The sequence below is a fragment of the Panicum hallii genome, chromosome 2 (genome assembly GCF_002211085.1).
Source record: "Panicum hallii strain FIL2 chromosome 2, PHallii_v3.1, whole genome shotgun sequence".
Classification (NCBI taxonomy): Eukaryota; Viridiplantae; Streptophyta; class Magnoliopsida; order Poales; family Poaceae; genus Panicum; species Panicum hallii.
This window is the reverse complement of record NC_038043.1, coordinates 57,395,428-57,406,800: the sequence shown is the minus strand read 5'-3', so window position 1 is coordinate 57,406,800 and position 11,373 is coordinate 57,395,428. Positions and strand designations below refer to the sequence as shown.

At 45.6% G+C, this 11,373-nt stretch overlaps 3 protein-coding genes across 6 annotated transcripts; 2 read left to right on the top strand and 1 right to left on the bottom strand.

Moving 5' to 3' along the window:
- Positions 1-216: 216 nt before the first annotated feature.
- LOC112883164 (SNF1-related protein kinase regulatory subunit beta-1-like) lies at positions 217-2,524 on the bottom strand. The gene is made up of 4 exons (XM_025948416.1): positions 2,354-2,524; positions 1,449-1,633; positions 1,177-1,339; positions 217-660 (listed from the first exon to the last, which is right to left on the bottom strand). The coding sequence occupies exons 1-4, from the start codon at positions 2,522-2,524 to the stop codon at positions 346-348; spliced, it is 834 nt and encodes a 277-aa protein (XP_025804201.1). The 3' UTR covers positions 217-345.
- Positions 2,525-2,732: 208 nt separating this feature from the next.
- Positions 2,733-6,555, top strand: LOC112881529 (rhodanese-like/PpiC domain-containing protein 12, chloroplastic). The gene is made up of 8 exons (XM_025946266.1): positions 2,733-3,095; positions 3,511-3,633; positions 3,797-3,888; positions 4,380-4,480; positions 4,567-4,677; positions 5,774-5,882; positions 6,089-6,139; positions 6,241-6,555. Exons 1-8 carry the CDS (start codon positions 2,849-2,851, stop codon positions 6,319-6,321), a joined length of 915 nt encoding a protein of 304 aa, XP_025802051.1. The 5' UTR covers positions 2,733-2,848; the 3' UTR covers positions 6,322-6,555.
- Positions 6,556-6,841: 286 nt separating this feature from the next.
- LOC112881525 (transcription factor TGA2.1) lies at positions 6,842-11,353 on the top strand. Of its 4 annotated transcripts, none has more exons than XM_025946261.1 (10): positions 6,842-7,155; positions 8,258-8,304; positions 8,411-8,591; positions 9,009-9,092; positions 9,176-9,235; positions 9,697-9,774; positions 9,868-9,931; positions 10,043-10,314; positions 10,416-10,661; positions 10,849-11,353. In XM_025946261.1, exons 3-10 carry the CDS (start codon positions 8,526-8,528, stop codon positions 10,993-10,995), a joined length of 1,017 nt encoding a protein of 338 aa, XP_025802046.1. In that variant the 5' UTR covers positions 6,842-7,155; positions 8,258-8,304; positions 8,411-8,525; the 3' UTR covers positions 10,996-11,353. The 4 variants fall into 4 exon arrangements, with proteins under 4 accessions (XP_025802046.1, XP_025802049.1, XP_025802047.1 ...); XM_025946264.1 differs by having other exon boundaries at positions 6,845-7,155; positions 9,868-9,919; XM_025946262.1 differs by lacking the exon at positions 6,842-7,155 and adding an exon at positions 7,417-7,823.
- Positions 11,354-11,373: the final 20 nt, after the last annotated feature.

The window sequence follows — 11,373 nt, the reverse complement described above, 5'->3', positions numbered from 1 at the left end:
CGGAACTTTCTTGAGCCAGATGCTTCAAAAATTTCTAGCACATCTCCAGCAACAAACACCTAAGATACGCAGGCCCCATCTGAGAGAGATTCGTAACAGTGACATCGTCACCGTCCTCAGCACCACGCCGTCAAAATTATCATTTCATCCAATAAAAAATAAATAAAATGAAGGATCCGAAATTGCTAAGCTCTGACAGCTGAAACATTCATTTGCACCGACCTGTTTAGGTCATCGGATAAACAAATTGAGCAGAGAAGACTTCTAAACCTGAATGAGTTACCAAGTTCATCATCGCTAGCTAGTTGCTGGCTCAGGGTAGGGATGAGGCTGCATTTGTCGAGGTTATCGCTCGATGGCTTTGTACAGGACGCAGGTCACGTACTTGGAGCGGAACCTGTGAGTGTAGCCGAGAGCGACCAGCGGCTGCGAGCCCCAGCCCTTCTCGATGTAGAGGTGGTCGAGGACGACGTGCCTCGGCCTCGCGCAGCCTTCTTCAGAGCTCCGTGAATTCAGCACGCCGAGATAGAGCTGGGCCGGCAGCTGAGGAGGCTCCTTTGCGAACTCCTTTTCACCGGGAACATGGAAACCGTAGCTGGAGTCCGGGGAGGGCGGAGCCATGAGCTCAGATACACTTTCCACGCTTTCAGGAATGAAGTCCTGCATGACAAACAAACAAGAGTTAAGATTATTTATGCAACGGACAACTGAGTTTTTCACCAACGAACCGTAAATACATGCAGTGAGCACTGACTTGACGACTCATTGATATGGGAAGCTGGAAACATGCTTATAGTTGATCTCTCCACAATTATATCTTTCTTTATTCCTGATTTCTTTCTTGGAATTACGTACTCCATCGAAAGGCCAATCAGAAATTATTGTTATGCGTCAGGTAACTGATTCGTAACAAATTAACAATCAACAAAGGATGGCGACAACAATAGTTTCAGACAGATGGGCTTGACCTTGACCGGCTGTTATGATTTTTGTCATGTAAAAAGTATGCAGAACTGAAAATCTTCCAAGTACATTTACATATGCACTCTGCCTGATTACTTGTGGTCAAATCTGTTTTCGACCACTAAGCAGCATGCTGTGTTTGGTAAAGCTCAAGCTCAAACAATGACTTTACCGTGGTGATCCAATAGTCAGTATGAAAGGGAGAATACTTACATGGACATCTACAAGGTTCACAACCTGACCCATGTTGTCAGTTTCGCAGGGAAGATCAGGTATAAATCTTCTTTCTCCATCTACAATGAATCTGTAACGGTGAACTCCGGATGAAAGCATCAACAGAATGGTGTGATCTTTTCCAGACTTTTCGACGGGTTTCCTGTGACGTGTATTTATTAATAGAATCAGAATCAACTCCCTTCTGTGGATAAGTATCAGGGTTATGAAAAATGGATGGCATATATCTCTTATCCGTTTAATGACCGTACTTTGATGTCCAGTTATCCCATGATCCTTCTACGTAGATGTTCCTCCCTCCAAGTGTCCACGTGAGCAAGGTAGGAATTTTCTTTTGAGGCGGTCCATCAGAATCGTCCTGCTGTTGATTCATCAATATTTGGTTGAACACAGGAGGAGGTACTTCTGCAGCCCTTTGCAGTGGAGTTACAGGACTCTGCAATATCAAAGATGTCAACTCATTTAGCAGGAAAAAAAAGACAGATTAAAGAATGCTGCATTATATTAGCTAGACTGCTCAGATTGAATCACAGAAATATTAACCAGGCCCTGGAGCGTTTGATAATGAACATAACTGTATTCCTCCACTAAAATCTGAATAACACAACTATTAATGTCCACGTGTATCAGCTCAAAGCAACAGAAACCGTTTGTGGAATGAGCCAAAAAAAAAGGTCCGTTAATTATGCAGGAGATGAAGAAGGCTATATAGCATATGAGCAGCAGCCATTTTGCCTTAAACATTCATTTTCAGACACGGTGAAAAATTCAGATACAACACATCTTCAGACAGCATTGGAGTGACAGAGAAATAAGGCTTAACCAAATGCCGTTCTGATGATAAAACAGGGCTATTCTAGTTAATGCCTTCCAGAGCCCTCAACAAACCTGAAACAATCGAAGCCGCAACCAGCTCACAATAAAACCACTTCTTTCTTGCATGTGAATCACGACGACGCCAGAAAAAAAAAAACTCCCGTACCAGGATCGAGACCAAAGCCAAAAAAAAAAAACTGGCACCGCATCGCCGCGCAAATCCCAAGCGATCAACTACAACTCCGCGTCTACGCACGCCGCGCCGGTCAAAGGTCGCGCCGGCCGAGCCAATTGCCAAACTAAATCGAGGAGGCGGGCGGACGAGACGACGTGATCTGACCTGGGGCACGAACATGCGCGGCGAATGCGGCCTCGGGGGGCTCCCCGGCGGGGACCCGCCGCCTCGTACGTAGCCCACGGAGGAGGTGCCGCGCACATGGTTGCCGGCGCGGAAGCCCTCGTCCATGTCGGCGTCGGCGGTGTCGTCCGCCCTGCCGCTGGCGTTGCCCATCTCTCCCTCCCCTCCAATCGCGGAAACGCCAGCCCCCCCTACGTCGCGATGCGATGCGTCTCTCTTCTCCTGCTGCGTGCGTCGGACACGTGTGCCTCCCAGCCAGTCCCAAAAGAGGCTTTCGGCCCACGAGGGCCCTTTGTCAAACAAAGCCCAGCCTGGCCTGGCTTGTTTCTTCTCCTCGACTCGACGACCATCTAGTCTACTAGCACTAGGAGGAGGGCAGCAGGCAGGGAAACGCCATCCAACTCCCCCCAACAGCAGCAAAGTCCCCTTCCCCTTCGTCGGCACGCGACGCACGGCGGTGAACAACGACCAGCGGCCATGCTCGGCCTTCGAGCCCGCGCAGCGGCGCAGCTCCCGCGCCCTTCCTCGCCCCCCTCCTCCGCTCCCGCGACCTCGCTCGCGAGGTTCGCGCGCCTCTCCCCGCTCGCCGCCCTCGCGCCTCTGGCGTCTGCCCCGCCGCCACCGGCTAAGGCGAGGGCTCCGCCGCCGGCCTCCCTCTCCGCCAGGTGGAACGCGCCCACGCGTCTCGGGGGAACCGGCAGCAGCTCCAGGCCGACCACGCGGGGTGAGTGAGGATCGTTTCTCAAGAGTCACTGGTCGAATGATTGTAGAGGGTTTGCTCTGATGCTCTCGCCTAGCGGTTAACTGTTGAGCTTTCTAGTACTGCGATCATTATCCTGTTCACCAGATTCTACGATTTGCATGTGCCATCGGAATGAACTTATTAGTGAAGCTTCTGGGGCTTGTTCTGAGTTAGTACCATGTATAGTTAGTTTTGCGCACAGTCTGTTATTACATGCTCAGAAAATTACAGACAATTTGCCACTTGGTTTCAAGCAAACTGAGTGCTATTAGTATTTTGTTCAATTGTGCTATCTTATATTGAAGGCCACCTGGTGGAAATGAATGTTTCCACTATGTAACGTGGCTTGTGGTTACTGGTCACCATCAAGTAACTGAAACGAAGCTTTGCTGCTTAGTTTTCTGCACCGCTGCCAGTAGCGCTCAGAGAGAGGGGAAAGAGTTGCTAGTCCAGCATTTGCTTGTTGGTGAGAAGGATGTCAGGCTTCTCGTCGATCTTGAAAAGAGCATCATTGCAGGAGGTACCTTCTGATTCTTAAACTACCTTTATCTGTACTTTACTTTCGGATGATCTCGTAATCTAGTTTGCATTGTGATATTCAGTGTACCCAGCTTACATACAGAACTTTGGTTAATTGGGAATATATGCAGTTACCAGGAAAATGACATTTCTGAAAATTTCAGGGGCAGACCTGAGTGATTTAGCTGTGGAGCACTCCTTATGCCCATCGAAAGAAAATGGTGGAATGCTTGGGTGGGTTCGAAAGGGACAGATGGTACAGCATTAACTTGTTCTCTAGCATACTGGTACTAGACAGTATGATTTTCAAAAAAGTAGTACACAGCATTTGCATATCTTTATTGTTTGAATAAACCTGTCGTTTACCTAAATGTAGCCATAAACTGATCATCTACTTTACCTGTGTAGTGCCCAGTAAGTTAGTACAGGAAATTGAAAATTTTATGCTTCACAGTACATTGTGTTGGGCTACTGTGACACTCGGTTGACTTTCGTAGTGTAACAAGGAATTTACTCCTTCCTTGCAAAATGTCAGGAGTTGTCAGCAGCATAGCATCAGTCGAATAATGAGAAAAAACTAAACTATTATTGTTTTGTTATAGCCACTTCATTCTTGCATGTGTCCAAATGGAAGCCATGCCACAAATTATCTGCCTAGGTTTTCATCCATTCATATGTCCTGCCATTTATATGCTTTTGTACTTTTTGTTCGGTTGTAGTTTGGACTTTCAAACTTGCATTGGACAGGTTCCAGAATTCGAGGAGGCAGCATTTAGTGCTCCTTTGAATAAAGTTGTACGGTGTAAGACAAAATTTGGATGGCATTTGTTGCAAGTTCTTGCTGAGAGGTAGATGCTGCTAACTTTGAAATTACTGTGTAATGGTAATTTGGCATGCATGAATAACAACTGATATCTTTCTAACTGAATGCCAGGGATCAATGCATTCTGCAAGACATTGACCCGGAAGAGCTTCACACGAAAATGCAAGATCCTAGTTTTCTCGAAGAAGCTCAATTGATTGATGTTCGGGAGCCTGATGAAGTGTAAGATATTCCACCATTGTACTTCCTTTTGTCTCAGCTATAGTCACACAATGATCAAAATAATATGCCATTTATCATAAGTACCCAACTTTGTATGTGAGATATGTGTGGCTCTTGTCCTTGAATTTTAGATCTGCATTCATGAATGAGGATGCAAATATTTTGCTGATATTTGCATTCTGGTAAGAAGGAAAATAACTTATACAATGGCTGTATGATTTTTATTTTTTATTTTTGCGAGGCGGGGATAGGTTATGTGTTAACCAAAATGATAAAGTTGGGACTTGTCCTCATTTAAGAGTCACATTCGTACATTGTCGTGATCTCACAGATAATGCACTGAATCATAAATGTTAAATTGCTCAACAATTATGAACTTTGTAAATTATCAGGCGAAAGCTGTCAAAACAAGCAAACATTATTTGCATCCTTATCTCATATGGACTTTTGAGTATGTTACCCCCTTATACTTGCAACATCCCTGTCGGTGTTTTTACCGTCGGCCTACCTAGGGATACCCTAAGGTAGGTGATTATTTGGTGAGGGATCGCCGGATCTGGAATTTGAAGGTGAACGCAAGGCACAAGATACAAATTTAGACAGGTTCAGGCCGCTAGAGTAGCGTAATACCCTACGTCCTGTTTTGGGGTGTTGTATATTGCGCCCTGCGCTTGGGTGTTGAGTTGCCTGTTGGCTGCTCTCTGTTGGTTCTCTGCCTATCTAGATATCCCTGCCCTCCTTTATATATCCCAGGGGACAGGGTTCCTAGTAGGATTACAAGGTATGAGTCCTAGTAGGATTACAGTGGAATTCTAGTAGGAATCAGACTTCTTTTTTCCTCACGGGTAGCTTCCTTGTAGTACCTAGGGGATCTATCCCTGACAATCCCTGATGCACAGATTTTAGAGCGGGTCATTCCTCTCGTACTTGCTGCACACGAATTTGGGCTTACAGTTATTTGATTCAGCTAGTAAATTGTATGTAGTTTTCTTGCATTCCCAGGAATGCTATGGTGATTACTCGATTCAATTCCATTCTTTTCTTAATTTTTCACTCCTGTTGGGTCGATGTTGAATTTCTACTACCTGCATGGCAGGGCTAAAGCTTCACTTCCAGGCTTCAAAGTTCTACCGCTCCGCCAATTTGGGACCTGGGGACCAGTTATGACTGATGAGTTTAATCCTCAGAAGGACACTTATGTGCTGGTAAATTCATTTCCATGCTTGAAGCACTAGCACTGTACCTGTTTAAACTTCAACAGGAAGAAGAAATCACCGGTACTTACTATTAATAAGATTGAGTTGGTTAGGCGATTGGACAAAGAAGTAGCATCGGACACTTTGTTTTTATATACATTAGCAGCATTGCATAATGCAACTTAATGACTCTTTGCCATCTGGTTTTGTTTCAGTGCCACCATGGCATGCGCTCCATGCAGGTGGCTAAATGGCTGCAGTCGCAGGTAATTAGTTCGTCTGTAACTCCTGCAAAAGGATGCCGTTACTCTTCATTCGATATGCAAACGATATTGCATTTTAATCCTCTTGTTCCATCATTTTGCAGGGTTTCAAAAAAGTTTACAACGTCGCTGGTGGGATTCATGCCTATGCGGTTAAAGCCGACTCCTCTGTCCCAACTTACTAGTGGATCCTGATTGAGATCGTGTAACATGTCCCCCAGGAGATTTTTCGTACCAAAGCAAAAAGTGCATCGTTCTAGGATTTTGGCTATGTTTTTGACTTGTGACCAATGCCAGAATCCAGAGCTCAATTTTTTTTTCCTCCTGGCACTGTGTCTTAGAAGTTTAGAGCCCCTATGGATGAAATGTATACGGCAATTCTTTTTAAAAAAATAAAAAAAAGAGAAATACATGGGAAATTCGAAGTTCAAAAAAAAACATGGAGTGGAGGTGCGGGGAATCGAACCCCGTGCCTCTCGCATGCGAAGCGAGCGCTCTACCATATTTACCCGGTAAAGTGATGCTGGCTGACCGGGCCCAAGCAGAGGAAAGCCAGCCAAGCCAAGGAAGCGCTTGTATGTATCGTACTAGTTGTAGCCACCTAATCCAGCAAGTAGTTAAGTTGCCCATCACGTCACGCTCACGCTGCGACGCCAACCAACCACACCCCCACTCCTCCTCTCCTCCGCCGGGCGGGCCCCACAGGCCACTCGCCGAGTCCCCACTGCCGCCGCTTGCTCCCACCACTTCCCCTTGGCGCCTTCCTCAACCACCACCACCAGACCAGCAGCAGGCAGCCAGGCGCCTTCTCGAAGCTTCCCCAAATCGCCACGGCTCCTCCTCTCCGCCCCGCCGCCAGCTTCCTCCGGGAGTAAGCCAGGTATCTGGTGTCTGCCCTGCCCTCGTACCACCGCCGGTTCCGTACGTGGTGCCTTGCGTTCCTCCCAGCCTCGGCCGTCTCTCCACGGTCGTGGCCCTCCCGGCGGCATGCCCAGACTCGCCACCGTCGATCACACACGGTATGCTGCATCAACTCAGTGTTTCCACGTTCAATTCAGTGTTCGGGTTCATCATGCTTCCCTAATCGACATGATTTCAGCTGCGGCTGCAAAGCAAGCGATCTGTCATCACCACACCGCACTGCTTGAGCATCCCCAATTTTATTTATTTATTTATTTATTTCTGTTGAATGTGCTCGTTCGATTGCTACGGAATTATCACGGACTCTTCATTGATGCTTGTAAAAATGGAAGTCCATCGAGAGAGAGAGAGAGAGAGAGAGAGAGAGAGAGAGACGACGGAGCAGATGGGGAACAAGTCAGCGTTGGCGGGCTGTCTGATTCCCGGGCGTTGGATGCAGCTTCGACGGTCACCATCTCCCCCAAGGCTACGCACTGGGCAGGCACCCGATGCCCACTAGTCCGACGCTCCTCCTCGAATCCTCTCCACCAGCCAGCCCTGCCCCAGTGTCCCTCCTCCCCTCCTCAGTTTGTCAGCGCCGGCGCCGCCCTCCAGGCTCTCAGCTCCCGCCGGGCACGCGTCCGGTTATCCTTCCACCGGAGCACGACGCCCCCATCGAATTCTTCCCCTGTGCCTCGTGCTCGTTCCCCTCCAGCACCTCTCCTCGATTGGTACCGCAAGCGCAGATCCATCCGGGCTTCGATTGCCTCCCTCTCGCTTGGTGGTGGTAAGCAAGCCCTACCTTACTCAGGTGGATTGTGCTAGCACTTGCTGCTTCTCTGGTCTGGGCTCCCGGGTCTTCTGTGCCAGCAATTGAGCCCGAATCCGTCTCTCTGGGTTGGATTGGATAGTCAAATACGCTGCTGCGATTTGTGTCAGCAGCAGTGTGTGTATTTCATTTCGCACAACCTTTTTTCGGGATGTTCTACTGAATCCCCGTACCCTAGTGCCCCACGTCGAGTCGTGCAGTGGCACTGGGGGAGGGAGTAGCTGTAGTAGCACTGCACTAGTTGCTGTGGTCCGGTCGGGTGATTGGCCACCTTGTAGGCCTTCGGATCGACAAAAGTACAGCAAACGTGGCTTGTGTTCCCATGTGTTAACTAACTTTATTTAGATGGTACTCATGTTTCCTAATATAGAATAGCACCTTTTTCCCTGCAGATCCTATGATTGCAATGAAGCCTGAGCAACTTCTGTCTTGGAAACAGGTAAGCCCAAGTGTTTCTGTGCATAATTAATCGTATGGAATTAATTCAGGCTATGCGCTACTGATTTCACAAAATAATCTCCTCTTTTTTCCCACTGCATCAATAGATTTCAACATTGATCAATCACGTCAAACATTAGGCCACTCGTCACCTTGCAACTTCAAAGGAGATAGCAAAGTGATTTGCTGTCTCCTGGTAACCGTTGCCTGCAAGGCCCAGTGATGGCAGATGCTAGTTCAAGGACTGACACCTCAACTGTTTTAGACGACAACGACAAGAATCAGAGGGTATTTCCTTTTCCTTAGTTATGATGTTATTTTTTTCTCTCTGGATATATTTCAACCTCGTCCCAGCCATTGGAGCATCACATCTACATGTGTTCCATATTCTTCTGATATATACTTGTTTTTGACCAACATAGGCTACCATCTTTAAGTCTCTCACACTATGCCTGCCGACAGATTAAATACCAGAATTCAATATTTGAGTTGATAATCTGAAGTATCATAATTGCTAGAGTACAGGTCAAGTCATTCTGCTTGACCAATAATTTTTAGCAGATATCGTTTTGCTCTACAAAGGTTTTCATGTACCCTTTGAACCTCAAAAATCCATCAACGACACACCTCTATAAGTTGATACTTTTATGCGACAACTGGTATGCCTGGCTGATGCTTTAGTTATGCCTAACCAAACATTTGCAGATGGAAAACGGACAACTTGTGGCAGCTGCGCCTTCTAATTCTTCAGATAGGTCTGATAGGTCCGACAAACCTTTGGACCAAAAGGTGATATTTAGTTCTTTTTTCCTTGAGTTCTTTTGTAACCATGCATTGATTGTTAACTGCAGTTGTTATTTTTCATATCATAGACCTTGCGACGGCTAGCCCAAAATCGTGAGGCAGCAAGAAAAAGTCGGCTGAGGAAAAAGGTATCACTAAACTTTCATCCTCACTCGACAGATCTAGATGTTCCTTTTTTATTTGAATACATTTATTATTAGGTACCATACATTAGTAATATACCCTAAGTTAAGCTGGGTATCTAATTTTATATGTCAAATTTGCGTTGATATGTTGAGCCGCACGTTATTGTGTTCTGTAGTTTTATGTCATTAAGAGTCTGTTTTCTTTTCTGTTATGTATGTTGTGTAATAAATGGGCACTTTGCATTTAGAATTCAACTCACAATGCAACAGGCAAGAGACTGCTTCATTTAATTTAAACTCCAATAAATCCTTAATTATCCATAAATACGCAATTGGGTTATGTTAAATAGTGGAATAGTGGATAGTTTCTACCACTTATTCTTTTTCATTTGCCATGAGGAGTACTGTACTGAATGTTTTTCTTAGGCCACTAAAAACCTACCATGTCTCTTATTTGGTTGAAGGCATATGTGCAACAGCTAGAGAGCAGTAAGCTGAAACTTGCGCAACTGGAGCAGGAGCTCCAGAAAGCTCGCCAGCAGGTATTTCTTTCTTGGCTGCATGTATGTTTACCGGGCGCTTGGAAAATGGTACCTTTGTAATGTTATTTTGACACTGTTGAATATCACTTGCAGGGAATCTTCATTTCCAGCTCTGGCGACCAAACCCATGCCATGAGTGGAAATGGTAATGTTTCAGGTTATTATATCTGTGTGACTCTAAATGTTTTTGGATTTGATTAATCTATCATGATTGGGTGCCGTCTTTATCATTGTAAGTGCATCTGAAATTATAAACATATCTTTGCAGGAGCGCTGACTTTTGACATAGAATATACTAGATGGCTAGAGGAGCAAAATAAGCAGATAAATGAGTTGAGGACTGCAGTGAATGCTCATGCAAGTGACAGTGATCTACGACTTATTGTAGATGGCATAATGGCACATTATGATGAAATATTCAAGGTCAAAGGCGTTGCTGCAAAGGCTGATGTATTTCATATACTTTCAGGCATGTGGAAGACACCTGCAGAAAGGTGCTTCCTCTGGCTTGGGGGTTTTCGTCCATCTGAGCTTTTAAAGGTGAGTGAAGGATTCATTCTCAGGCTTTGTTATTTTTTTTTATTTCTATGCCCTCATTGGGAATATAAGATTACTGATTGCTCTATATCATTCAATTTCAGCTCCTAGCGAATCACCTCGAGCCCCTAACTGAGCAGCAATTGCTGGGATTGACCAACCTCCAGCAATCTTCCCAGCAAGCAGAGGATGCATTGTCACAGGGCATGGAAGCGCTGCAGCAATCATTGGCAGAGACTTTGGCTGGATCTCTTGGTCCATCAGGTTCTTCAGGCAATGTGGCAAACTACATGGGTCAGATGGCCATGGCCATGGGCAAACTTGGGACACTTGAGAATTTTCTTCGCCAGGCAAGCATTGTCTCCTTATCCTTGTAGGAAATATGTTAGCATTTAAGAATCAATGTGGTTTTAGGCGATCACTTATCTACGTACTGCTTATTTATTTTTTTGTTGCTTCATGAAGAGCTTTTGCTTTAATTTTGAAGAGTAGTTTCTTCAAAAAAAAATGAAGAGTAATTCTGTTTAATTTCTGCAGGCTGACAATCTGCGACAGCAGACATTGCATCAAATGCAACGGATTCTAACAATCCGACAGGCTTCTCGCGCTCTTCTTGCTATCCATGACTATTTTTCTCGGTTGCGTGCTTTGAGTTCTCTGTGGCTTGCTAGGCCACGTGAATAACCAAAGGATCGTCACTATGTCTGAGTTCCATGAGCTGGTGTGGTGAAGAATTCTATGGCGCACTCATTCGCGACGATGCATTGCAGGTCACTGGTGACTTGGTTTTTGATTGTACAATTACTTTTAGCTGCTGCTTGGTCCAAATTGTACTTAAGTGGTGTACAAGTAGGTTAATCCTGTAAATTAGGGTGATTTGTGGGTGTACTAGCAATAATGATTAGAGGAATCAGGATCAGTGCTCTGTTGTTTGTAATGGTTAGAAATTTATTAGTCCTAAATGTAATCCTGGGACATGGGGGGCAGAATGGGAAGAGAGTAATAAGAGTCTCCCCTTGGTTGCTCTGTTGGTATTATCGCATCTCAGAATCTCACTTTGCA